Source organism: Leptonychotes weddellii, chromosome 2, assembly GCF_054177405.1.
Source record: "Leptonychotes weddellii isolate Sample4059 chromosome 2, ASM5417740v2, whole genome shotgun sequence".
In the NCBI taxonomy this organism is placed as follows: domain Eukaryota; kingdom Metazoa; phylum Chordata; class Mammalia; order Carnivora; family Phocidae; genus Leptonychotes; species Leptonychotes weddellii.
In genome coordinates, this window is record NC_138370.1 from 128263422 (window position 1) to 128290318 (window position 26897).

At 34.7% G+C, this 26897-nt stretch overlaps 1 protein-coding gene across 4 annotated transcripts in view; it reads right to left on the bottom strand.

The window, feature by feature from the left end:
- Positions 1–6400: 6400 nt before the first annotated feature.
- Positions 6401–26897, bottom strand: part of YTHDC1 (YTH N6-methyladenosine RNA binding protein C1) — a 36206-nt gene continuing 15709 nt past the window's right edge. The window contains exons 5-17 of one of the 4 annotated variants that reach the window (XM_006729313.3): positions 25872–25961; positions 25348–25401; positions 24688–24782; positions 23086–23194; positions 22886–23003; positions 16708–16792; positions 15593–15759; positions 13026–13108; positions 11720–11756; positions 11584–11623; positions 11416–11478; positions 9673–9807; positions 6401–7410 (exon numbers count right to left, since the gene is read on the bottom strand). In XM_006729313.3, coding sequence (XP_006729376.1) covers positions 7186–7410; positions 9673–9807; positions 11416–11478; positions 11584–11623; positions 11720–11756; positions 13026–13108; positions 15593–15759; positions 16708–16792; positions 22886–23003; positions 23086–23194; positions 24688–24782; positions 25348–25401; positions 25872–25961 — 1301 coding nt within the window. In that variant the 3' untranslated portion in view covers positions 6401–7185. Of the gene's footprint in view, positions 7411–9672; positions 9808–11415; positions 11479–11583; positions 11648–11719; positions 11757–13025; positions 13109–15592; positions 15760–16707; positions 16793–22885; positions 23004–23085; positions 23195–24687; positions 24783–25347; positions 25402–25871; positions 25962–26897 lie in introns of all 4 variants that reach the window. The other 3 variants (XM_031023740.2, XM_081812314.1, XM_006729314.3) reach the window with 3 other exon arrangements.

Here is a 26897-nt window from a genome sequence, read left to right on the forward strand (position 1 = left end):
CTAGATCACTATTTTACACCATACACAAGTTAACACAAAATGGATTAAAGACCTGAACTTAAGACCTGAAATCACAGAAATCCTAGAAGAAAAACATGGGTGGCGAGCTCCTTGACATTGATCTTGGCAATGATTTTTTAGATAGGACTCTAAAGGCAAAAGCCACAAAAGCAAAAATAAAAAGGTGGGACTGTATCAAAGTAAAAAGCCTCTGCACAGCAAAGGAAATCATCAACAAGATGAAAAGGCAACCTACAGAACAGCAGAAAATACTTGCAAATCACGTATCTGATAAAGGCTGAATATCTACAATATATAAAGAATTAGTAACAACTCAACAGCAAAAGAAGAATCCAATTTAAAAAATGGGCAAAAAGGGACACCTGGGTGACTCAGTCAGTTAAGTGTCTGCCTTTGGGTCACGTCATGGTCCTGGGGTCCTGGGATTGAGCCCTGAGTTGGGCTCCCTGCTCAGTGGAGAGTCTGCTTCTCCCTTTCCCTCTGCCCCTCCCCATCCCCACTCATGTGTGCTTTCTCAAGAAAAAAAAATTCTTAAAAAAAATTAGGCAAAAGATCTGAATAGACATTTCTTCAAAGGCATACAGATGGCCAACAGATACATGAAAAAGTGCTAACATCACTAATCATCAGAGAAATGCATAACAAAACCACAAAGTATTACCTCACACCTGTAAGAATGGCTATTATCAAAAAGACAAGAAATAGCAAGTGTGGTTGAGGATATGGAGAAAAAGGAACCCTTGTACACTGTTGGTGGGAATGTAAATTGATTCAGCCACTGCAGAAAACAGTGTTAAGGTTCCTCAAAAAATTTTATAGCTACCATGTGACCCAGCAATTCCACTACTATCTACCCAAAGAATATGAAAACACCAGTTCAAAGATATATATGCACCCCGACTTTCACTGCATTACTTAACAACAGCCAAGACATTGAAACAACATAAGTGTCCACTGGTGAACAAATGGGTATGGGTAAAGACAGGATACACGCATGCATGTGCACGTGCACACACAAACACACGCTAGAATATTACTCAGCCATAAAAAGAATGAAATCTTGTCATTTGAGTAACACGGAGAAACCTTGGGGTATTATGCTAAGTGAAATAGGTCTAACAGAGAAAAAGGCCATATGATTTCATTTATATGTGGACTCTAAAACAAAAATCAAACAAAACCCAGACTCACAGAGAACAGATTGGTAGTTGCCAGAGAGGGAGGTGGTGGTGGGAGAAGACATGGGTGAAGGCAATTAAGTACAAAGGTCCAGTTATAAAAGTAGTCACAGGGATACAATGTACAGCATAGGGAATATAGTTAATAACATTTGCATTACTTTGTAAGGTGACAGACAGTAACCAAACTTTCGTGATGACCATTCTGCAAAATATATAAATGTCAAATCCACTATCTTGTATGCCTGAAACTAATATAATGTTGTATGTCAATTATACCTCAAATTTTAAAAAATATGATTGTGGGCTATTGAGTTAAAATAATGAGGCTCAAAATAAACAACAAAAACCAAAAAGCCTGACTTTATTGCATGCAATAAAGTCTGAAGCACCCACCAGAGATGATGATTAAATGTGACATTATAAAAGTTCTCCTTTGATTTTTCCTCCTTACCCTATTTTTTATTATGCAACTCCAATGTGCTCTAAGCACCTTTCCTCCACATCCACACTTGGATCTGATGAGTCTAGTTACAAGACATATCCCTGTATGACTTCTGGATAAGCTGAAATGTACTTTAACATAATGTGTTTGTCCCTAATGATCCTGCGCCCTCATCCTCTATATTTTATTCAGATCTATGACCTCTTTCCAAATCCTTGACTGTACTTGCAGGGTCTTTGTTTCAAGGTCCAGTGAAAAAGAAAAGTTCCTCAAAGATTAAAAAAAGTTCTATTCTATTCTATCATGCAAGGTAATTCGGGCTTTGTCTTCTTGTTTGTTGGATTTATCTTAAACCAGTTTCCTGAAGCTGGCAAAATAGTAGAACAATTCCAGGCTTCAGTCACATACTTTAGTTCCCTGAGGTGAAAAAGTATCTCTTCTAGTGTCTGTCTCCTGAGAGCAAATAAATCTCTTTCCCAGAAATCCTCAGAAAAACTCCCATGGCATTTCACTGGCCTATCTATGTATGGTAAAACTGCTCAGTTCTAAGCCAAGCCCTGGCAAAAGGAATGTCATGCCCTTACTGATTTAGGAGTTCCTAGGGGAATAAACTAATATAGGCCAATCAAGTCTACTCTGAGGATGGGGCCAGCTATTCCTAATTCACAAGGTGGGACAGGATACTTAAGTGATAGTTAAAGAACTGTCAGGATAAATAAAAGAATGGTGGCCATATAGGAAATCAGTAACATTCACCATAACCATTATTTAACATTTAATAATAAAAAGTCAGTGGGGTCTGTTCTCAAAATCTCAAAACTGTGTGTCCTCATGGCAGTAATGACAGCTGCTATATTACAATGTATGTTTCTAAAGATGTCTGCTTACAAAGTATGATGATAGCCCCAGTTTTTGCATGAGGTTTTCTATACAACAGAACATGGGTATGTGATTTTGAAATAAGACATGACAAAAATGGGGATTTAACCTTATCCAAAATCCCCAAAAGGAAGTCTGTATATAGTATATATTTCATATGCATTTAAAGTTTGAAAACACAAAAATAAAAAAAGAACAAGTTAATGTTCTAAGCTTAAAATTAATCCCAATAACATTCTATCCCCATAGATTTCAGTTAAAAACTCTCTAAAGTTAAACAGATGGAAAATACTTCATCTAAAGGGAATGTTCCCATAAAAACCACTTAAGTCTTAATTTGTATCGGGGCACCTGGGTGGCTCAGTTGGTTAAGCGTCTGCCTTCAGCTCAGGTCATGATCCCAGGGTGCTGGGAACAAGCCCTGCATCCGGCTCCCTGCTCAGAAGGGAGCCTGCTTCTCCCTCTCCTCCTCCCCCTGCTTGTACTCTGTCAAATAAATTAAATAAAATCTTTAAAAAGTCTTAATTTGTACCAAAATTCTCATCTACTTCTCAAATATACTACAAATGAACAGGGAAGTACACATCTTTGCATTCGATAAGCCAGTTATTTGCCAACTGATTTAATATTTTCAGCTAAAAACAGCTTACATTTCAGAATCACTGAGTCCCTTAGAAACTTTGAGAGGCTAACTGTAGCCGCCTGTCTTCTTGCCTACCATATAATTTAAAAATAAAGTTCCTTTCAGTGACATCAGTGGAAGCCAAATCTACGACAAGAGTTTACTGACCTGTTACACCCTGAATATCATTAGTAGGATTGAACAGTCTTTCAGATGCCACAAAGACACACAGAAAGAAGAAACTGAAAGGGAAACACAAAAGTGTGAGAGTTAGAAATGAGGCGGCAAAAAATTAGATGAGCCAGATGACTGTAAATTAAGCTGTTAAGATTCCTATCCCTGTTACAGTGAACTTGAGGTCTAAAAGTTTGCCACCCACCCCAGAAAAAGGAAGTTTGGCCCAATAATGTCATGTGCCTCATTTTAGTAAGTGTACCAAATTGCATTAGGCACTTTTTCTATCCAAATCAAACAATTTTAAAAATCAGGATAAAACGATTCATGTGTCAGTCACCCTTACCTTGAGGTCAGGAAACTCTAGAATAGTCAGTGAAATGCTGGCAACAATTCTCATTTCCTTTTTCTTATTCCATACATCCAACATCCCTTGGGGTAATTTTAATAGTATGACAAAGCAGGATCTATGTCCTTCAGAAGAGTGACCAATGCATTCTACAGCAGGATGAAAAGAGATATCCAGAAGAAAGCTATGCCTATGACAAAATATTCTCAGTGAGTGAAAAGTCAGACATTCAGATAATAGTTCTATGAGATTGTGCATTAAATTTGATCAGACATCTGTTACTTTGTCATTTGGAAACTGCCCTTCCTGATGTAATTCCCCTGGAGCTGACCGTATTATCACCTGCCTCTTTTGCCTCCCACACTGGCTGGTCAAAGAACCCCACTTCCCTGAACACACATTAGATCAGAACTGGCTCCATGAAAACTATCATGGCTATTCAGTCCTTCTGAGGAAATGATACAGAACTCAGTGGAAAACTGGTCTCTCTCCTTCTGACACTGGTTAAGTATATGGATAATGGAAGATTGGAGGTGGTGATGGACATTTTTAGAACACTTAGACTACAACTAAGAATAAAGCCATTATAGAGGGAAAGCAAAGCCAAAAGAGAAGTGACATACCTGAATGCAATTTCATTCCCTTGAACTTTTACTCCAGATAATAAAATCCCAGACTGATTTCTAAACTTTGAATAACTGAATTTTCTGTTTTTGACTTGAACATATGGGACTGTATGTTACCAATGTAGAGATTTTTAGAATTAACATCATAGAGTCCATGGAAGAAACCACGCCTCTCACAGTAAGAAAAATTATGTCTTCAATTAGCTAATCAAACATTTCAATTTTACAGGTCTATTATTTTGACTCCTCTGCATAGGGGAAAAAAATTATAAAGCAATCTTTTATACCATGTTCCTGTCAGTTTTCTCATCAAAAAAAAAAAAATCAGGAGAAAAGTTACTGTGAGGATTAAATGAGCTAACATAAGTATACAGAATAATGCCTATTAGTAAGAACTCAATACATGTTAGCTTTTTAGAATAAATTAAGTGGATAGTTAATAAGCTTAACACCCAAAATACAAAGCATAGGTTAACTTCTAAGTGACTGGACACTTCAGGAAAACCCTCTCCTTAATAAGAAAAGCTAGAAGACAATATGTTTAATATCCTTAGTAGAATCTAGCACCATTGTTTTAAATATATATTATGTTCTATTTCTTTCCAAAACAGATCAAATGGGTTCCTTGGAAACACCAAATTAGATAAAAATATGGAAACTTGCTCCATCAATTGCTACTTTTGTCCTCTTGGGCAAGTTTAATCTCTCTGGGCCTATCTCCTCATCTATAAAAATAGGAAGAGGGATGTTACAGGAGGATGAAATTAGTAATGGAAGCACAAAGTACCTTTAACTAACTGTTCAATATGATTTACAATTTCTTATTAGTATTACTATTATTTCAGGAAAATGACTTATTTCTTAAGAAAACATTTTTGGGGGCACCTGGGTGGCTCAGTCGTTAAGCGTCTGCCTTCGGCTCAGGTCATGATCCCAGGGTCCTGGGATCGAGTCCCACATCGGGCTCCCTGCTCAGTGGGAGGCCTGCTTCTCCCTCTCCCACTCCCCCTGCTTGTGTTCCTGCTCTCGCTGTGTCTCTGTCAAATAAATAAATAAAATCTTTAAAAAAAAAACATTTTTGGTGATTCCACTACATCTTATAAGTTTTCAGTTTAAAAGGCATGGGGGAAAAAAAAAACCCTTAGCTATTAACTTCTATTAAGTTTCTGATGAATACAAACATCAGTGAAGTGACTTCACCAATATCACCGTTTTCAGTCTAATTGAAGGCAAGGCAACTAGAACCCAGGTTCACTATCACCTAGAGAAATGTTCCTTCTTCTCTACCACACTGCACATATTTAAAATAAATCCTTAGGCTTTATTTTTGAAACAGGTAAATAAAACTACTGATTATGAGTGCATGGAAAAAATATTCTAAATGCCAGGGAGAATATAAAAGAAGTAAACTGATAGTTTTAAGTATCTTTCAGGAGTGAAGTTTCTGCATTCCCCTTTTCAGACCAATAGAGATTAAATATAAAATTGTGATCATGATTTGGTACAGACTGCAAGGTAAATAGGACACCATGAAAAAAGTGGTCATATACTTAAATACCCCAAATGTTTTAAATATTCAACTTAATAAAAGCCAAAATTTCAGGTATAACTCAAGAAACTGAAATGCAAAAAAATCTTTCATAAACTATATTCTTGTGCGGCCCTTTATTTTATATAGCTTGTTACTATTGGGAAGGATTGATGGATAACTTAAACTATGTACCTGTAAGAGGTAATTTAAAAGTATATTTTAAAAGTAAAATAGAAAAACATCTTTAAAATAGTCCACTTATTGAAGATGAAAACAACAGAAAACCCGAAATAAGAAAACAATCCTGTGACCAGAGTAGATCCAAAAATGTTATCAAAAGAATAAATACTTAACCAAATATCAACATAATTCCACCAAGTACCATTAGTACTTATATTAGAAATAGAACTACGCTTTTAACATAATTGGCCTAGGGCAATCATTTCTGCCAAAATATGCAAAAAAAAGGGAGGGGAACCAGGGTTCCTACACTTCCTAAACACAAAGCATTATGTTATGTCCACTAATGCCTAAGAAAACAAACTTGCATCCAGACAAGAAAGAAGTACAACAGGTTAAGTGTCAATCTTTACCAATTTATTTTATACAAAACAGTAGCAATGTAGAATATGGGAATCATCTTCCGCTGCCACACACGCAAGTTGTGAACATTCCAAGCCAATGTATACAGTTTGGAGGGGAAGGCTAAATGACAGCATCAACCATGCTACTGAACATAAGAATTTTTTATTTAAAAAGATTAAAAATTAGATAGCAATGTCTTCTTAATATTGCTCTCATCATTGAAGACTGAAGAAAAATAAAAAGTGACTTTTTAAGATTAAAAAAAGAGGGAAAGGGAGAAACAAAGAGGCTGCTACAACACTGCCATACTGTCAAACCATCATACTTCAATATTTGCATACTTGATAGCAGCATTATTTTTACTGAACCGTGTGCAACTACGTTTAGAAACACATCAAAGCAAAATATCATGGCAGTCATCAATCAAGATCCAAAAAAAAAGAAAACAAACAAAAAATAACTCTAGGATGAACACACTATAAGTAGATGAACATTTATGGAGAATGAATCAATATCTACATTCTTGGACTGTTCCATTCTGCTCCAATAAAAGTGTCAACTCAAACTGTCAACTGTGCATTTTTGGAGGATTTGAGTTTTTCCAGTTCTTATTATACCGCATGCTTGGAACAAAGAGGGATTTAATTAACCCTTCTACACAATGAACTTGAAGTAGACCGCTGAAAATAAATTTACTACTTGTAAACACACACACACACACAAAAAAAATACAAGATTTTTTTATCTTTAAACAATCAGTGCTTCCAAAAGCGCATTATCTTCTATATCGACCTCTCTCCCCTCGGTCTCTGTCCCGGTCACATAATCGCTCTCTTTCTCTTTCTCTATCACGCCCTCTATCTCGTTCTCTGTCTCTTCTGTTATCTCTAGGGCGGTCTCGCTCTCGCTCCCGATCTCTTTCACGGGGTCTACTTCTCCGACCACTGACAACAGCTTGTGTGCGACGAAGGAAATCATCCACCCTCATGTCATAATCATGCTAGAAAAGGTAAGAAATGGGTTAGGTATGTCAAAAAAAAAGGAACTTATGGTCCCTATATTGTAATTACTGTACAGTAGAGAAAAAAATCTAGAGAAATGCACTAATGGATTAATTCACAAAATGCAATTTTGATACTGCTTAGAAAAAGGATTTTGATGTCTTACTAGACACCAACAACAGATATTATTCAAATCCTGTTGAAACTCACTTCGTGCAGTTTGCTATATAACTTCAATGACTTTTCCATCTAATTTTTTAAATAAGATTCAGGCCAAAGTAACAACGATCACAGATACAAGGCTGATGCCAACTATGCTAAGTTTCATCAATGTTTTTCTGCAATAGGTGAACCCTATTTTTTTTTCCTTCTTTGATTCTACAAACTAGCCTGACCCAAGTCTGCCCTCTTATGGTAAAATGAGGAATTCTTACATTCCAAATTTTCTTTCAAACTAAACCAGTTAATGACAACTTATGAAATAGGACGTGATTTTAAGAAAATACTTTTAGTAAGATTGTTAAGTCTACTCCACACAGATCTAATAATACATAAAAGGCTGAGGAGGATGAGAGAGGGTAAGATGAGCAACTGTCCAAGTTGTCACTGTGGCTACTTATAATCTTGTTCCCTGCTCTAGCTTTCTACTCTTGGTTCTCAACTCACCTTTACTTAACTGAACTTGGTCTTTCTTCAAAAGTCAGCTCAAATATTCAGAATGTAAGGTTCAAAACCACGGTTCCACTCTACCTCTCACATACAATGAATACATGAATATATTAGCATAAAATATATACACTAACCAAAAAATTACATAAAAAGGACAAGTACCCTTTAGTAAAAGAATCTTAGAATTCCTATTTTGAAAATTATGTAATCATTTATACCACCACAACTTGGGATGCCTGGGTGGCTCAGTTGGTTAAGCATCTGCCTTCAGCGCAAGTCATGATCCCAGCGTCCTGGGATCAAGTCCCACAACAGGCTCCTTGCTCAGCAGGGAGCCTGCCTCTCCCCCTGCTTTTGTACTCATTCTGTCTCTCTCTGAGAAATAAATAAATCTTTAAAAAAACAAAAACAAAACAAAACAAAAAAACACCACAACTCATCTTAGCCAACTAAGATTTCATCATACATAGGCTGTATATTTCTTCCTGTGTGACTGAAAAAAAAAAAAAGTCTATTAGTCAATTAGGATTCTCAAATTGTCTCACGGAATATTAAAGATCCTAAAATGATCTGATTTTGAAGAATTAGTATCTTTACAAGAATAAGAAAATAATTAACATAAAAGTATCTCAAAGATAGGCTGGGCTACTCTTGACTGGCCCTCTCAAATATGCATGCTCTTCAACTAAGCAGGAAGATAAAGAATGTTTATTTGGCCCAGCCAAAAAACTCATGTCAAGTACAGTGGCGCGAAGGAGGTCGGGGATGTCCAAACTGTACATCCTACTTTAACAACCAAACTACCTTTCTAAAACTATCAAATTTACACACAAAGGAATTATAACAAGTACAAGGAGACAATTCCAGTTTAAAAAAATAAAAGTACTATTAGAGGGAAAAAAAGAATATCAACCATTTAATAAACAATCTCTAACTAGTATAATGAAAACCCAAGAAATCTCCAACTAGAGATTGCCTTTCATTCATTCTGTTTTGAAGTTATCAAAAAAAGCTTTCCATATCAACCATACCAAATTATTAGAACCAGTAATTACTAAAGGACAATTACTCGTCTGCCTTTCTTAACATCTGTTTGTCATTTGTTAGCATTGTCTTAAGAATCAGACAGAGGAGGTGAATTGATAAAATCTGGCAGAGAAACAAATAACTAAATGAGACTAGAGATGACCTGTTAAGTAACTTAATACACACCATCTATCCTGTGAAAACTAAGTCCGAATATACAGAAAGCTTAGAAACACCTATTTGCAATAATTAGTTATAACTGAAGACCCCTGTACCGAAAGAAAATATCCTAGTTATGATATCCCTATGACATTAGCTAAGAGTTACAAGTAGAACTTGCCTCAACTTGCGCAGTCTGCTTGATCAGTGAAAATAAATACAGTCTATTTAAATAATCCAAAGGGATTAGCCATTTTTAATTAAAACAAGTTGTGAATTACTTCAAAACAGCATTCAGTAAGAATATGAAACAGTCCACCACTCAACATAATCTAGTATCCCCACATTTAAATTATCAACAGAATTCAAAGTAGTTCCCTCACACTTGAGCCTTCTCGGGCACTTACTACTCGCTTATCTCTGTATCTTGCTTCATGTGGTACTGGGTGATGTCCTGAGTAAGGGGGATGAGCTTGAGGAGGTGGAGCATGGTGTTGATAGTAAGGATGGTGTGGAGGTTGTTCCATTCCAGGATAAGGAGCCTAAAAAAAGAAAACCACTTCCATAAACATCTACCAAATAAACCATTCTTAGAATTTCCCTATACAAACCACCTATCCCAAACAATTAATAATCTGTACGATCCACTTACTCTGACATTAAGGTTCTTCAAAATACCCTCTTTATGTGCTTGTTGAAAATACGTGCATAATGAACTAGTTATACATCCTTTAAGATTTTAAATACTAATAGAACACAACAAACCATTACACAGTGCTTACAATGAACGAGGCACTGTCCTAAGCACTTTACACATCTTATTTCTCACAGCAACCCAATGAAATAGGTACTGGTATTCCTAGTATACAAAAGAGGAAACTGAGCCACCAACTGGTTAAGTAACTTGCTTAAAATCACTGCTAGTAAAAAGGTGGATCTGGGACATAGCATCAGGCATCCTGGCTCTAAGATCAATCATTAACCACTATGCAAACATCTACCCTTAAAAAATAAAAAGACCTCCAGGACATACTGAATTTTTAAATGCCATTATAAAATGAGTTAAGGGCAAATCGAAGATTACTTTCCTAGTTAGCGCCAAGATAATATTCTGACTTTTTAAAAATTTCACAGAATCTAAAGGAAAGCCATCCTATAATTCATCTATCTGTATACAGTACCTTAAGTGAAATAAGTCAGATGAAGAGGCCACATTACAGGCAGCATTTAAAAAAAAAAAAAAAAAAAAGATAATAAGAACTACTTAAACTTCCAAGTTTTTTATTTCTCAGGAACTAATGCTTTGGCTATCCTCAATACCTTAAAAGATACTCTAAGAATATTCAGTTTTCTTACAAAAAGAAAAAAAACTAAAAATCATGCACAAGAAAAAAAATTATGCACAGGATTTAATTACCTTAATTTTTTAAAAGATTTTATTTATTTTAGAGATAGAGAGCACAAGCAGGAGGGGGAGGAGAGAGAATCTCAAGCAGACTCCACGCTGAGCATGGAGCCTGATGTGGGGCTCGATCTCATGACCTGAGCAGAAACAAAGAATCAGATGCCTAACCGACTGCACCACCCAGGGGCCCCTAACCTTATTGTAGAAAGAATTTACTGAGTACTGGGATCAAGCACTATGCTAAACTTTAGATATATTTTGTAAATTATCTTCCCCACACTCCCATGAGGTCAACACTGATACTCATTAAATTTCAAACCATACAAAGACAGACACAATGTCCATTTCATTCACCAACCCAGCGTAAAGCGGAGTGCCCTGCACAGAATGGGTACTACATATTAATTTGATGAGCCAAAGAATGAACAAATGCCCACTGAGTTTTACAGATAAGGAAAACTAAGAAGAAACTTGTCCAAGGTCACAGAGTTGAAAAGGGAAGGCATTTGAACCCAGGCAGTTTACAATACTAGCCACTACAGTAGTAAACCATAACACTTAAAACTTGTATTAACACAAATCAAATTATTCATTAGTCTTTAGTTTTAAAAATAGCCCTCCAACTATTTAGATTTATGTTTTAAGTCTCTTAATGGGTAACTGTAACAATCACATTCCAAATAAGCATTCAAAATATATGGAACTGCGAATGAAATTAAATAATTTGCAAGAAAAGAATACAAACCATTCCTTGCCAAGGTGGTGGTGGTCCCATGTTATGAAATTCCCTCACATAATCATTGTAGGACTAAAATGAAAAATATTATTGTCAATAATAAAAATCAAACCTGAACTATAAAGTAAATCAGATCCTGGTTTTATGAACATTAAATATATAAAATAAAATACTTACCCCATTTAAAAACACATCTCGGCGAACTCCTGAAAATCGTCTGTTGGGAATAAGATTTGTGAAACTAAATTCAGGTAATTCATAAACTAGTTCCAAGAATGTAATTTAAAGCTAAGCAAGAGTGAACCCAACTTACCTGTCTACTTCCTGGTATCGTGGATCCTTTAAATACCCTGTTCAAACATCAAGCATTTTAGTAAATCAAATTTATATTTTTTATTATGGCATTATAATTAAACCTTCCTTACCACTCATTTCAATTCTTCCCATGAAATATAGTGATGCTATTAAGTGATGCTATTTTTGTATTATTCCATTTTCAGATTTTCTTCTCAGATTACATGATAATCTAGGAAGTAACTAAATAACTTACTGATATCACAGAATTATAAACTGCTAGAGAGGTTTTCATATGAATCTTCTAAAATCCACACCCCAATTCTCGCTAGATAGAAAATTTCTTCATGCTGCACCATAAGGAAAGTAAGGGCAGAGGAATTATCTTGAGGACAATGGTAACAGGACTTCCTTAAAACAAATGTTTACCTTCCATCTTAGGTATACACAAGCTTTGCTAAGTCAACCAGATAGTTTTAAAAAATGCAAACTTAAGAGGGAGAAAAACAAAACTGCAAAAGTCACAAAAATGAAGATTATACATTTTAAGTGAAAGAACCATGGTTGAAAAAAGAAATATTCTCTCTCCCCTTCTTTAGTAAGGACTTAGCAAATTAAAATGTAAAAACATTTGCGTGGCCATGTTACTGAGGAAAAACTAATTTCACTCTCTGGACTATCCCATTTTGGAAAAGAATAAGGTTTATCAAGCCACTTGTTATGTAAAAATGCTGTAATGCTCACTAACACCAATTTTCAAATTGCCTAATTTTTATAAGTATATTACTGTTTTAAATAAGTATCTTCTCTTAAATACAGTTTGCCTTTTTTAATTGGTAAGGGAAAGACTAGCTGAAAAGCTGCTGTGTAGATTAAAACCAAATATTTCTCATTCCTCTCTAAAAACATGATGTTAAAGATTTTTATTTAGAAAATATAGTGTAACTTCAGTGTCTAATTAAAGTTATATACCACATAAGATATTAAGTATAATAGGAAATAAAAAGCATAATAAAGTGTAAGATCACTGCTTTCCCTAACCACTTTTTAATCTTAAAACATATGTGCAGTTTCCATTGTGAAATAATTGTAAATTAGCAACATCAAGTAATTAACAGATTATGATAATGAGTCACACTAAAATAGATAGCCTTCACAAAGTAGAAGAATTTAAGTGACAACTATTGATAATTTCCTATGGTTTAAGGAGTCACATCCTAAAGTTTTCTCACTTTTAGAACTATAGGATTATAATAATGTTTTTGTGTTGTTGTTGTTGTTTCATAATTTTAAGTCAAATATCTGCAGGATTATAAAATATTAACCTGGTCTCTGGTGAAACTCAGGGGCATAGTCAATCCTTGGTTTCTTTCTGCTGTTATGAATATCATAATCTTCTGGTCGACGCCTACACAAATTAGACACATTAGAAATTAAACCAAAAACTGCTGGGAGAACAAACAGCAATGCAAGAGTTTCTGACAGAAGTAAGTACAAAGAAAAGCCCATTACTTCCTTTAAAATAACATCCTAATTTCCGGTGAACAAATCTTAAAGTTTCTAAATTTTAATCCCTCTAATTATTATAAATCAATCCTTGAATGTATTGCTGGAAATAGATATTCTCTGTAATCCTCATACTATGATGAAAAACTTGGAAAGAATAGTCTGATCAAAATATGTAAATCAAATTTTAGTATTCTAAACAAAAGTAAATGAGCGGCCCTCAAACTAATGTAAATATCAGGTTTAACAAAACACTTTCCCAAATAAAGTCTCCATTCAGGTGAAAAAGGAAATTAAAAAAACTATCATCATTACACACAACACGTTAACTCTAAAATCTATATATTCAAAGTTATTAGAAGTCTAAACAAAATTAAGAATGTCTTATTTCTTTTTGCTTTGCACAAAATTATGCTTTTCACATGATCATACAGAAAATTTGATACGTACTAAGTGACTTTACAGGAAAGTTTTGAAACTCTTGATACTTTGAAAAACTAATTTCTATAGTTAATAACATTTAGAGTTAAGGGAATTTTTTTCTAGAGACAATGCCTTAAAATAAAACTGGAACGTAATGGGGCAGTTTTAACAGAGTTCATAAAACAATTTCAAAGTATATTCTTTAGAAGGTGAAATTTTACTGTCTACAGAGGGCTGCTCTTTACGGTCTCCCATAAATCTCAATGGTTAATGTAATACATCATAAATACACTTCATTTTATTTAGCATTTGATAAAGTACTACACAAAATAAAAACAAAAATTCCAAGTTTTTTTGGTAATAAATATCTTTTTACCCTTTATGTCAAATAAAAATTCTGTAATAACCTGGCATCACTAGTTTTCCAGCTATTTATCAACTGCTTTCATTAACTTTTCCAACACAAGTTCACTCAAACTGCAAAGTGCAATAACCCCAAGCCCCCCAACAAAATAAAAACAGTTGCATCTACAATAAATAAGACTAAGAAAATGAAAAGCTGGTTTAAAAAATAAACATACCGCTTTCTTGTAGTTTGGGGAGTGCATTTACGACCGGTATAAAACATGATAGTAACAGTTCATATAGTAGTCCAACTACTGACTTTAAGCTGTAAGCCACATACATATATGGAGGCCCTGGCAGGCTTGAGAGAAGGTGTAGTGGTGTAATAAGTATAGTTTGCAGTCCATTGCAAAACTGAGGTAAAAACTTCACTTGTATATATTGTATTGCACTGGAAACCTCTTAGCTTAAAACTTCAAAAGACATCTTGGTGTTCAGTCCTTTAAGGCCAAAAATAAGGGGCTCTGCCAGGTTTCCTCCTACCTACTCGACAGTGTCCTTTTTAAGCTCAAAGAAATGGGGACTCTTGTTGGATTATCTGTACCTACCACAGGATGTTTCCACCAAAAGGAAACTTAACCAAAGGTTTCATCCCATCAACCATACATCCAACAGTCTTTAGCAGAATATTTTAGGTTTAGCTGTATGCAAATCTACACAGGGAAAGGTGTTGGGTAGAAGGGCTTAAATCAGTCCTTTGCAAAGACTTCTCCAATTCTGTAACAAGTTAAACCCCCTTTTCCTGGAAAATGCTGCTTAGTTCATAAAGTAGTGATCAATAACCATGGCGATCCTCTAAAAAACACTTTAAGTCCACAGGTACTGCCAGCATCTGGAAAAGTTGTAAATAGACACAGCAACAGCCCTTCTTTTCGGTTTGTTGCCGGGTCTCCCAGGGCCACTTGATCCCCTTTGGAAAGAACCTATTGTTTTCAGAAGCTCAGCAAGATGTGTGAATTCACTGGGTACATGTTAGAGAATATTTGGCAATGGGGTTAACACATCACGGTGGTAAAATTTGAAACAGTCCCAATAATGCTCCTCTTGAATATCAAAATAACTTAAAATATTTTATCCTCTAAATGAGGCGTCATCTTCTGAAAAAACATTAGTGATCCTTTATAAAAGTCCCATATCTGATAAGGCTTATCCAGAGACACACCTGAAAGAAAGGGCTTTTTACAAAATATTAACAATTTTCGCAAATAAAGACTTCCTCCTCTTCCTCCTTTCTAGCCTGTTCTTAGCAACAAAGGCCTACCTCATTTCAATTGTATACATTGTATGATCAGAATATTATCTAATTTAAACTGGTTATCACTCTTTAGCAAATAATTTTTTTCTGCATAAGGAAAGATCCCCATTTTCCTCTTGAAAAATGACTGAGACCAAGGTGACCATGTGAAATCCTCAATGAAGCCACAAACTAGTCCATGCAGCTTGATTTGAGGATTTTCTCTTTCTTCTTTACCGCAGGACAAACTTTTGACGAATCACATTCCTCCATCATGTTATTCTGATACATGTGCCTATTATCAGTCCAAAGAACGTTTCTAACCTTCCCACATCCCGGACTGGTTCTCGACGGGATGGACGTCCTCTTGATCGGGGCTGAGAATGCATTCTTCTCTTGTGACGCATTTTATGAATGACCTGATACAAGTCAATACTTTCATCGGGGGGAAATAGAAGACAAAGCTGGGTTCCACATTCAAGTTCAATTTCCTAGAATAGGAAAGTAGCAATTTACAAGACGAAAACAGGAGAAACTTTCAATAGACTTGTTGTATTTTCCTGAAGTACAAGAACAAAAACTGACTTGGAGACTTCCTTCTCAAGGTTGATGATCATATGGGATTCCAAAAACTTCCTTGATATTATCCTTATATAAGGGTAAAAACTGAAAGTGTAGAATCTCCAAAGTTTAATACACCAATGCAGTTGCTTAAAACTGTGACAATTGTCCTCTACAAACAAAGGAAAATTTCTTTGTGCAAAATACAGAAATATCAGAACAGGGTATCTACCTTAACTCAGCGGAGGAAAAACATGTTAGTGTGTGCCAACAACTTTGATAATCAGGAACTGCAACATACACTAAAATACATTAGATTAACTACAAAGAGATACTGATGTATGGACTTTTTAAAATGAGTTTTTATTTTCAACTACCAACAGTTTCATTTATGAGCAAAGCACACCAGTTGTGGTTCAAAGTTACGTGTAGAAACTATGGGGGTCAAAGATTTGGGTTTATTTTAAACCACCACACTTTTAATTTCATTTGCAGACTTGAAAACCTGGGTACATATACTTTTCATACAGCTTCCTTCTATTCAGAAAACTTGAATGAAAATGTTATAATGGCACTCTGAAAATTATACAAAGTGCAGTAATAATAAATGAAAAACAATTTAAAATCAGGACCAGAATTTCTCTCAAAAAGTTTTCTTTTAATTGTATTAATGAAAACACCATATAAAGATGCCTTTCAACATTTATGGAGGTTTTACTAAACGGTCAAAATCACAGTAATCATGAATTCCAAATAAGAGTATTTTCCCTTAATCTATCACATGAATTCTTTCAAAAATGGCTTAGAAATGCCCTTCGATAAAACTATCTAAAAGGATTAAATGTGTGTGTTTTAAATAATCAATTAAAACAACAAACCTGTCCATCACGTCCAATCTTTACTGGTTTATGTTCATTCCAAGGATTGGTGAGATGAGCTGACTTAGTGAAGGGTAATTCACGCCTAAATACAAAGTAATGTGAATTATATTCTTTTGCAGAAATCTTTAGGGACCTTAAACTACACTTCAGCAATTAATCTTGATTTAAATGTGACTAAAATTTAAAGAATCACTTAGACTAGTAGCATTTATTTCCCAGGGAAGGAGCCCCTTTACAGATGTGTTCTTTCCACATTCTCCAGTGTTCTCAAAAAAAGCTAATTAATATAATGCTTAAGAACATGGTTTAAATCCCAGCTCTCTCTTAACTTCTCTCTGAGCCCGAGTTTCTTCAGCTTATAAACAAGGGTATCACTACCTACACTTCATACTTGTTCTAAATAGTGTGCAAAACGATATATGAAATGTTTAGCTATCTCTTGCTTGTGTACTCAAAAAATTGTTTTTATTAACTAATCAAAAGAGCTGAACTTTAATCAGTTAATACTAAATTAAAATAAGTGTTCTCTATCCTTGGTTCAGAGCTGCTCTCCCAGATTCAAATGTCACCGCCCCCTTTTTCTAAATAAATCTGAGAGAGAGAGAGAGAGAGAGTTCGAGCATGGGGGGCGGGGTGGAGCAGAGGGATAAGCAGACACCCTGCTGAGCAGGGAGTCTGACTCTGGCTCGATCAAAGGACCCTGAGATCATGACCTCAGCCAAAGGCAGACGCTTAACTGACTGAGCCACCCAGGCACCCCAGTTCTCCCCCTTTCAATAAGGCAATATTCCCTACCACCCATGGAATGGCTCTTGACAATATGAATATTTACTTAGAAATTCATCTATCTGCACATATTAATTATGCCCTTCACTTACATTACAGTGCAGTACCTATATAACTTCAACAAACCCTGGCTCTAAACTCTGAGCTACAGGGCAATTTGGTCTCACCAACATAAAAAAGATATCCTATATTTTTATATTCTTTATCAACCTAGCACAATGCTGAATGTAAACATGACATGTTAATTGTCAAGGAATAATCAAATTAACAGCATTTGATAAGGTTTTATCTATGTGTACATAAAGTGAGTAATGCCAAATTAAATAAATGCTTTAAGGAACTATTTATTGTCATCTACGATACATGAAACTGCTCAGCCCAAAGACACAAATTTTCTTTCACAGCTATCAAAAAAGAACAAATAAGCACACACAATTATTTTGGTAAAAGAATGGGTACCACAAATAGACAAGTTTTGTTGTTTTTAATATGGATGGCCGTATCTATTTTAAAGAAAGAAAATAATCAAAAAATGCTTCCTGGAAGTAGCATATCCCATATGCTCAAAGAAAAGTGACCCAAGAAAAGCCAAATGTTAGGAGTTAAGGAAGAGTTACATTTGAAGCAATGAGAGAGCTTGTGCAAAGGTATAATGGAGAAGAAAAAACACAAACAAATAACTTGATCCAGTGGATAAGCTACATAACCATTTATTCTAATCTTACACGAATTTTCTTAAAGATGAATATAGAATGCTCAAATTTTGTAACTTCCTTAAACCTTGGAAAAAAAGAAATGTGTATCTAAAGTCAAAGTAACAGGTGGCATGCTCTGTGGTGATGGTGATGTGAACATACAGGGGAAGTGGCCTATGAGGAACGGAAATGCCCACTAGGTATTACTAAAAAGCTTGAATTCTTAGTGTAATATTGATCTTACTTCACAAATCAAGAGTGGTTCAAGAATGTATACATACACATACACAAAATATATACACACGCTTTTTTTTTTTTTTTAAACTTTTCAGGCTATCGGAAGTTAAAAGAAAAAAAGACGACTATACTAACAAGCCTATACCAAAGTCTAGCGTATCTAGAGGGAAATCTCTAGTTAATTCTTTGTACTTTAATACTTTCTTAGATTATCCCTCTAAACTGCCAGTTAAAAAACAGTTATAGGAAAGGAATAACCTACAAGCCACCAAAATATAGGAAAATTACAAATTATTACTGTAAAGTTATCACTGTTATTTAAATATTAGCAATGGAATACTGAAGGTCCAAAATAAAACCATACGTTGAGCTGGTTGAGTCAGTTGGGGTTAATCTTCTTTGGTGGCATTGGTTCTAACTAGCTAGATTCTAGAGGTATTTTTCTGTGTTGACAAATTAAGCTCAACCAAGAACTCTGAGGCCCTAGGCAAAACAGGACTCAGAATACATTAAGAGAAACTGCAGGACTATGGTCATCACAACTATAGAATAAGCATCCTAAAAATTACCTTTTGAACAGACATATGTAATGATGAAGCCCTAGCTTTACTGTGAGTACTCTAGAGAACGTGGAAGTAACTCACTGATTTAAAGAGCCTGGTTAAGTGGGGGCAAATTTAACAAAAGAACATACAACTGTACAAAGGTTCTTAGGTACTGGATAGTGTTAGATTCTTAAAAGTTAAAAGGAGTAATGGAAAAATTCTAAAAGAAAAGAGAAAATGGGTTATCTAGAATGGTCATTAAAGGGGTGACCATAAAATACCATCAGTTTATTTAATTCTGGAAGAATGACATTTCATAGAATATAGCCTTATTTTGAACTAACTCCCAGTGACAACTTAAGTCACTTTTTGTGGCTCCTCTCCTATCTGCTAACATGCATCATGTGGTTGTGAACTTCAGTGTGTCTAACAAAATACCTGAGCCATCAGAAATTCATCGGTTTGGGGTGTGTCTCAAGATTCTACATTTTAACAATCAGATACTACTGATGCAAGTAATCTAGGAACCACATCCAAAGATACTTTTGTCTAATTATTATTAAATCCAAAGGGTGCTTAAGTAAGTCTATCATAACTACTTTATCTGAAAAGAAAAATACTAATAGCAGTTACAGCAATTAAAGCGTTAGTTGTTTATAAAGTTTGATAGTTTTAACTCTGAGTCAAATATAATTCTCATTTTATAATGAAAATTTAAGAGTACAAGAGATTTACCCCAAGGAAAATACCAATGTAATAAATATTACAAGCCCCTCAGAACCCTTAAGTATTATAAAACTACTCTTGAACATAAATGATGAGTATTTTCAAAATTAAAGCTATATATAAAAAAATTAAAATTATAATTTTAAGAATATTTTTTCAGAGGGCGCCTAGGCGGTTAAGCATCTGACTTTGGCTCAGGGTCCTGGGATCAAGTCTGGTGTCTGGGCTCCCTGCTTCTCCCTCTCCCTCTCCCCCTCCCTCCCCCTGCTTATGTGTGTGTGCTCCCTCTCTCAAATAAATAATCTTAAAAAAAAAAAAAAATTTGTTCTGAGCACGGGGTGGCACAACACTCAGTTAAGCACCCAACTCTTGGTTTCGGCTCAGGTCATGACCTCAGAGTAGTGAGATCAAGCCCCTTGTCGGCCTCTATGCTCAGCGCAGAGTCTACTTGAGAGTCTCTCTCCCACTTGTGCACACTCTCTCTCTCAAATAAATCTTTTTTTTTTTTTTTTAAGATTTTTATTTATTTGAGAGAGACACAGCGAGAGAGGGAACACAGGCAGGGAGAGTGGGAGGGGGAGAAGCAGGCTTCCCACGGAGCAGGGAGCCCAATGCGGGGCTCGATCCCAGCACCCTGGGATCATGACCTGAGCCAAAGGCAGACGCTTAACGACTGAGCCACCCAGGGGCCACTCAAATAAATCTTTAAAAAAAAAAAAAAAAAAGGATATTCTTTCCAGGTAAACCTAAAACTTAAATACAATAAAGAAACTTTACTACCCAAAATTTTGTACAAAATGTTAGTAGGATCAACTTTTGGGTTTGTACCTCTTCTGTTGGTATATGCATTTCAAACAAGTTAATGAAATAGCCAATAAGTCAATGAAGAGGAATAGGAAAGCAATAATATATGAACAAATTAAGCTCACCTTCTGAAATTAATTCCCTGATCAACAATTTGGAAATGAAGATTAATAGAACAAGTAACATTCAAAATAAAATTTGCTTCCTAATCTAGGGCAACATCATCTCCAAATATTTTCCAGTAACACCAATGTTGTTTCTAATCATAAAACCATAGACTAACAAACTTCTCGGGCCTTTACAGCTATAGTCATCCAAATAAATGACTCAGTCTACCTCTGCTAAAAAATAGTAAGCACCTTGTTTTCCCTATAAAGTGCCACTGGATTTTGAAATTTTATAATTTTAATTTGATTATAATTTAAGTGTAACTTAATTACAACCTTAATTTCTGAACAGCCATAAATTTATATTTTAAAACCCTGGGTGCAATGGAGCAGGGGGATATCACCTAAGGTCTTAACACTGCATTCCCACATTATAATTATGTAATTTTTTTATTTGTTATGTTTTTCCATGTTATTACATGGATAATTCTGCATTTAAGTGACAAACCATAATTTAACCAATTTCCTACATGGAAGAATTTAGTTTGCTTCTAATTTTTCCCTATAGAAAGTAATGATGGTGTGAGGAATAATGATACATTTTCATGCAGACAGCTTTTTGCAACAGTATCAACAGTCAACCTAATGCACTATTTTTAACTATATAGTTGCCCATGTATCTTCATAGTCTTTCACTGTCCCGAAAGTAAAAGTTTAAACTCCTTAGGCTGGCCCATATTATTGTTCATCTTTGTCTTTTGTTCTCTTTATCACCTGCTTCATAAAAAAAGGTGGCTCCCTATCCCACTCACATACCCCCCGCCACCCTCCCACCTCCTCAGCCCAATGGTTTGTGTTTCCATGCTCTTCTTCTGCTAGTTTGTCTTCCAGAACATGAATAATATTTTTCATTCTCCATCTCCATCAAAATCTAGCACCTAAGCTAACTTTAACTTACAAAAAATACATATGGTCTGTTTCAGGTAATTTTTTTTTTACTGAAATTAATTTTATAGGCAATAGATGTATGCATGTCATTATAAAGTTCACTCAAATAATTAGCTTTTTATGTTAAAATAACTTTCTAGGTCCAGGATGTAACTGCTCGTGCCCAAGGTGCCATGCCAACAGAATGAAGCTTAGATTTAACTTTTGTATCCCTGTGCTTGGCTCAATCAGAAATGCAGTATATCCAATCAGCCAATCCCCAAACACCAAGCCACCCCAGTATGGGCTTTTTACCCCAAACAAGGTTGACAACATAGCCCTATCCAACCATTTTCTATTTGTCTCTTCCTTGTTCTTTATTCTTTATCCTATAAAAGCTTTCTGCCTTCTGCCCCATTCTGCAGTTCTCCACAGGACACTGACCATTTCATGAAGTGTTAAAGTCTGTATCACCTAAATTTACTTCTTTAATCATTTTTTAACATTGCACAATCATTCAGTAAGAACATAAAAATAGTGGTAATAACTCGGTGCTCAAAATGAGTCTTTTTCTAATAAACAAATTTAAATCTTGATCACATCAGTTCAAAACATCATAATGCCAACTAAACATGATATGCTAACTTCCTTAAGAAATAATAGTTGCTGGGGCGCCTGGGTGGCTTAGTCGTTGAGTGTCTGCCTTCGGCTCAGGTCATGATCCCAGGGTCCTGGGACTGAGCCCCGCATCGGGCTCCCTGCTCAGCGGGAGGCCTGCTTCTCCCTCTCCCACTCCCCCTGCTTGTGTCCCCTCTCTTGCTCTCTCTCTCTCTGTCAAATAAGTAAAATAGTAAAAAAAAAAAAAAAAAAAAAGAAATAATAGTTGTTCACAACTAAATCAGTCACCTCCAAAACGTTAGCCAAGTTAAAGAGTGACTACTAATTTCCTATTCCAGTTACTAAATGACATAATTAAGTCACTAAAATCATACAGATCTATCCAGGTAACATATCAAGCAATTGTCTAATTCATGACAAACTTATACTGTATTACTAATATAGAGAACAAATGAAATACATAAAGCTCTCGACTAAATAAACCTTTGCCCTTTACATCATGTATTTATGAAGACAGTGAACAAGACAAGCAAAACATACTGATATATTTTTACTTTAACACTGCTAAATTTTTTGCATTCAAATCAGCCTAGGAATGAAACAAACAAAAAAGAATGATAATCAGAAAGAATAAGTTAAAACTAAACTGTGGAGTTTTAACATTACTGCCAACTGGTAGCCCATTCAAAACAAGGGCAAATTTTATTATCTCCACTAATGTATAATTTACCTGCAAATCCAGTCAATTTTAAAAACTCCTCCCAACATTTTAGCATTCATTCCTGCCGGCAGCACCCAATGTATAGGAGATCCTCCATGATGTGATTCTGAAGAAAGTCTTGCAAATCCTAAGGGAATCAAATCACAATATAAAATATAGATGCTAATATAAATGATGTTTTTATATATCCGAATTATTTTTACTCTTACCTTGAAATTTTCCACTCTCTCTGACAGAAAATATTAATATAACACTCCTTGCAGATCTGAATGCAGCATTTAATTTCTTCTCATTTACAGGCAGCGTGGACCAAACACCCTACACAAATGATATAAGGATCATAGACAGAAATTAATGAAAATCTTTCATCTTTGCAATTATATTTGCAAAAGACCAAGGCTACTGATACTGTTGTATTTTAAATTCAAGTAAGCTATAATAAAGGTCTTATTTAACAGGTATTAAAATAATGTACTAACTTATTAAAAACTCAGGAAAAATATGGAGAAAATTCCGAACCTTATGCAAAATCATTAAAGCAACTAGAAAACACCTTGGGGTGAGGGGGTGTCAAATCTTATGGGCTAGAATTCTACATAATAGAAACAATCACCTACAATTATTTTAATATCACAACCATTTACTGTGGTAAAAACATGTTGTTTACAGATGAATCACGGTAAGCACATTTTTCTCCTTAAAAAACTGCCTAACCAAAATAATTAAAAAATACTGTATTAGTAAATCCATCAGTGAAGATTTTTGTCCAGTTCCTAGCATTTCTCATTTTTTCTATTTAAGTTCAAATGTTTATGCATTATTAGTGTGACTAGAGACCTGTGTTGTACACAGAGCCAGAACAAAGTTATTAATCTCTAAAGAATTTTAATCTATTATTTGTTCATGAAAAGATTAGAAGAAATAGCATGGTAAAGGCAGAAGCTCTAATTCAGTTCATTCTGCTCATACAAACTAGATCTCATTCATACTAAGTGCTTAATGTACTTCTGCCTAAATTCACTCTAGCGGAGGAACAGAATAAACTTCCACTATGTAGTTATTTGGTATATAGCTTCCATTTATAAAGTCTGATGGGTAATTATTATTGTGAGAAATATTAAGATATTAACACTGACAAAAATATGTTTAGAAAAATTAACTTTCTAACAATCAGAAGAAGCTGTAATGACTCATTTTAAACCAAGAAAAGAAAAATTTTATAATGGTGTGACAAATGTATTTTTGCAGCAAAAACATAAACATAAAATTAGTATCTTACAACATCCTACAGCAACTGGACATATCATTTTTGTAAAGCATTGGGGTGGGCCTTTAAGCTCTTTCCCTTTTCTTCTAAATTCAAGTGATGTTACTTCTAAAACTAAAAGAAATTCTCCGTAAAAGAATGATTTCTTCTCAAGAAGATCTCAAGGTGTAAAACCAGCATCAATATAAAACAAAAAAACGGTTAATTACAGAAACATTTAAAGAAGTGTTAGTACAGGAAGTTAGCAACTGAATACAGAAACACAAAAATCTAAAAAAATACTCTCTTACGGTACAGAGTATAAAACATACATATTCTTCAATATCAAATATTTTGACTTCTAAAAGCATCTTTAGAAGACTCTAACTGAAATTACTACTAGGTTGCCTAACCAGCCACAAAGCAGACCCTAAACGGCAACTGGGCTATGGATCTTTAAAGTTTTAATGAAAATCACAGTATACTACTAAGATACTCAAGTCCACCACCTTCCCATTTAAAATTTTCAAGACTGGGATAGTTTCAACAGAACTGATGCTAATACCTTAGCTTTGGCAAGAGACACATTCTCATGGTTGTTACTCTTTATGAGAAAAAATCTTGCATCCTGTAGGACATATTTGAGTTTACTGGTTTGATCTGAAAAAAAAAAAAATCCAAACCAATTAACCAGAGGCCATTATCACAGAGGTGTAAGCTGTACTGAAATTAGCCCTCCACAACCCAGCTAAACTTTTAAAATTCATCATCACCCATTCGACCTGGAAAGCTAAGCCACAACACATAATAGAGCAAAGCTAAGAAAAGACACCAGCATTCTGCAAGAAGTTAAACCTAATCTAGTGATGTTCCGATATATCAGATTCATATTTAAGTATGAAAATAGCTATAAATTTTATAGGTTTCTTTTACCAGATTATTCATTTAAATAGACCATTATGCTATTAAATATATATATATAAACCATCCACTGTGTCCAAAACTATAAAATATCCTAAGATGTTTGCTATTGTTCTAAAAGGTATGCAGTTAAGAAGTAAATGTGGAGCTGTCTCTCTGTTAAGACTACATTATTAATTCTTTTCTTTAACGTAATATATCAGAACATTACTACATTAAAACCAACCATTAATGGAGAACTAATAAGGCAAAATAATGACTTTATGCAGCATGCAATGAAAACAATTTCAAATTTAAATGATACCTTTTCGGACAGCACGAACGGAAGATGATAATTTCTCATGCTTCTTTTCTGAACCTGTATTTAGCCAAAGTACATTTGTTCAGATTGAGCTTTAATAGAGATAAGACAAAATTTCTACAGTCTTGTCACATAAAGTTCTCATTCAAGACAAATTATTCTTCCTGGCGCACCCACACACACACAAAAAAATACTTCTCAATGTGTACGAGTGTTTTTGTTTTTTGGGTTGTTTGGATTTTTTTAAAAATATGTATATTTGAACAGTTTCCCACTCAGAAAACTAGTCACTGAATCATCATCTTCCAAGAAAAAAAAAGTGAAATTCCACTTAAGCAGTAACAGAACAGGATTAAAATAATAAGAAAAAGCTTAGTTTCCTCTAGAATTATTACACTGAACATGCCAAAAATCAGTACTAATGAACATCAACAAGTTCACACTAAACTACAGCCTCCACACTTTCTACAGCAAATTACATTAAAATCAGTCAGATATGATCACAAATAAAAGTAAAATGAGGATACCTGCATATGACTCTGATGCAGAGCTTCCACTTCTATCAAAAACAATTGGAGAGATGCCTCTAGCTCTCTTCCTTTCCTTCTTTTTCTCATCTAAAAAGAATTCAAACAAGATTTTTAAAAACATTACAATATAGGTACAGGTACTCGAACAAGAATATATCATGTGCCTGGTTTTTGCACAATCCTTAAGTATTAGTCATTGCTAATCTCTCCCCTAACCCCTCAATTTCCTCAGAAGGTGTTCCATTTCAAAGGCACTGTTCAAAAAACAGAAACATATTGCTTCTCCCACCAACTTCAAATTAAAAACACATGACCATATAACTGAGAACTACTTATCCTCTACATAAAAGTAGTCTTAAAATTTTCAGAGGGAAAAATCTGCAAAGCAAACACATCTTTTATTTCAGTCAAATATACTGTGTTTCTTTCTCTGTACCAGGTACCACTGTTCTAAATCCTCTCTCTAAAAAGTATACTATCATTCTTCATTACAATTCCAACTGATTCTTAGATGTCTGACAAACCCCAGAACCCAAAGCTTTTCAACTGTAAAAAAAAAAAAATAGTAATAATAATACACTATAGTAAGTTAGTGATTCCTCTTCTGGTTGCCACTGCTTTTGTGTCTTCAATTCCATTCTTCATGACCATATCCCTCTTGGATTACTGCTGTTGTTTTCAAATTCAATTTAAAATTTATTCCTAAAATGTTATCAACAGCCTATGTATTTCTACTAAAAAGCTGAGAATCTTTGGTGGACAGAAGAGGTTTTGCATTACCTGTTATTTAAGAACAATTTCAAGCTTAATTTGGAACTTTATAAGCATATAAACAAACACCTAAAATGGATTAGGCTCTCCTGTCTCTGTTTATTGGTATTTTAATTATACCATTTTAAGTTCCTTTACTTTTCAGCTAGAAGATAAGGAGGAATAAATATGGAAAGAATATGCACACATTTACTTTTATAAAAATAGAAGGCTAACAAAAAAAACGGTCCTGCATATAATTTTCCATTATAT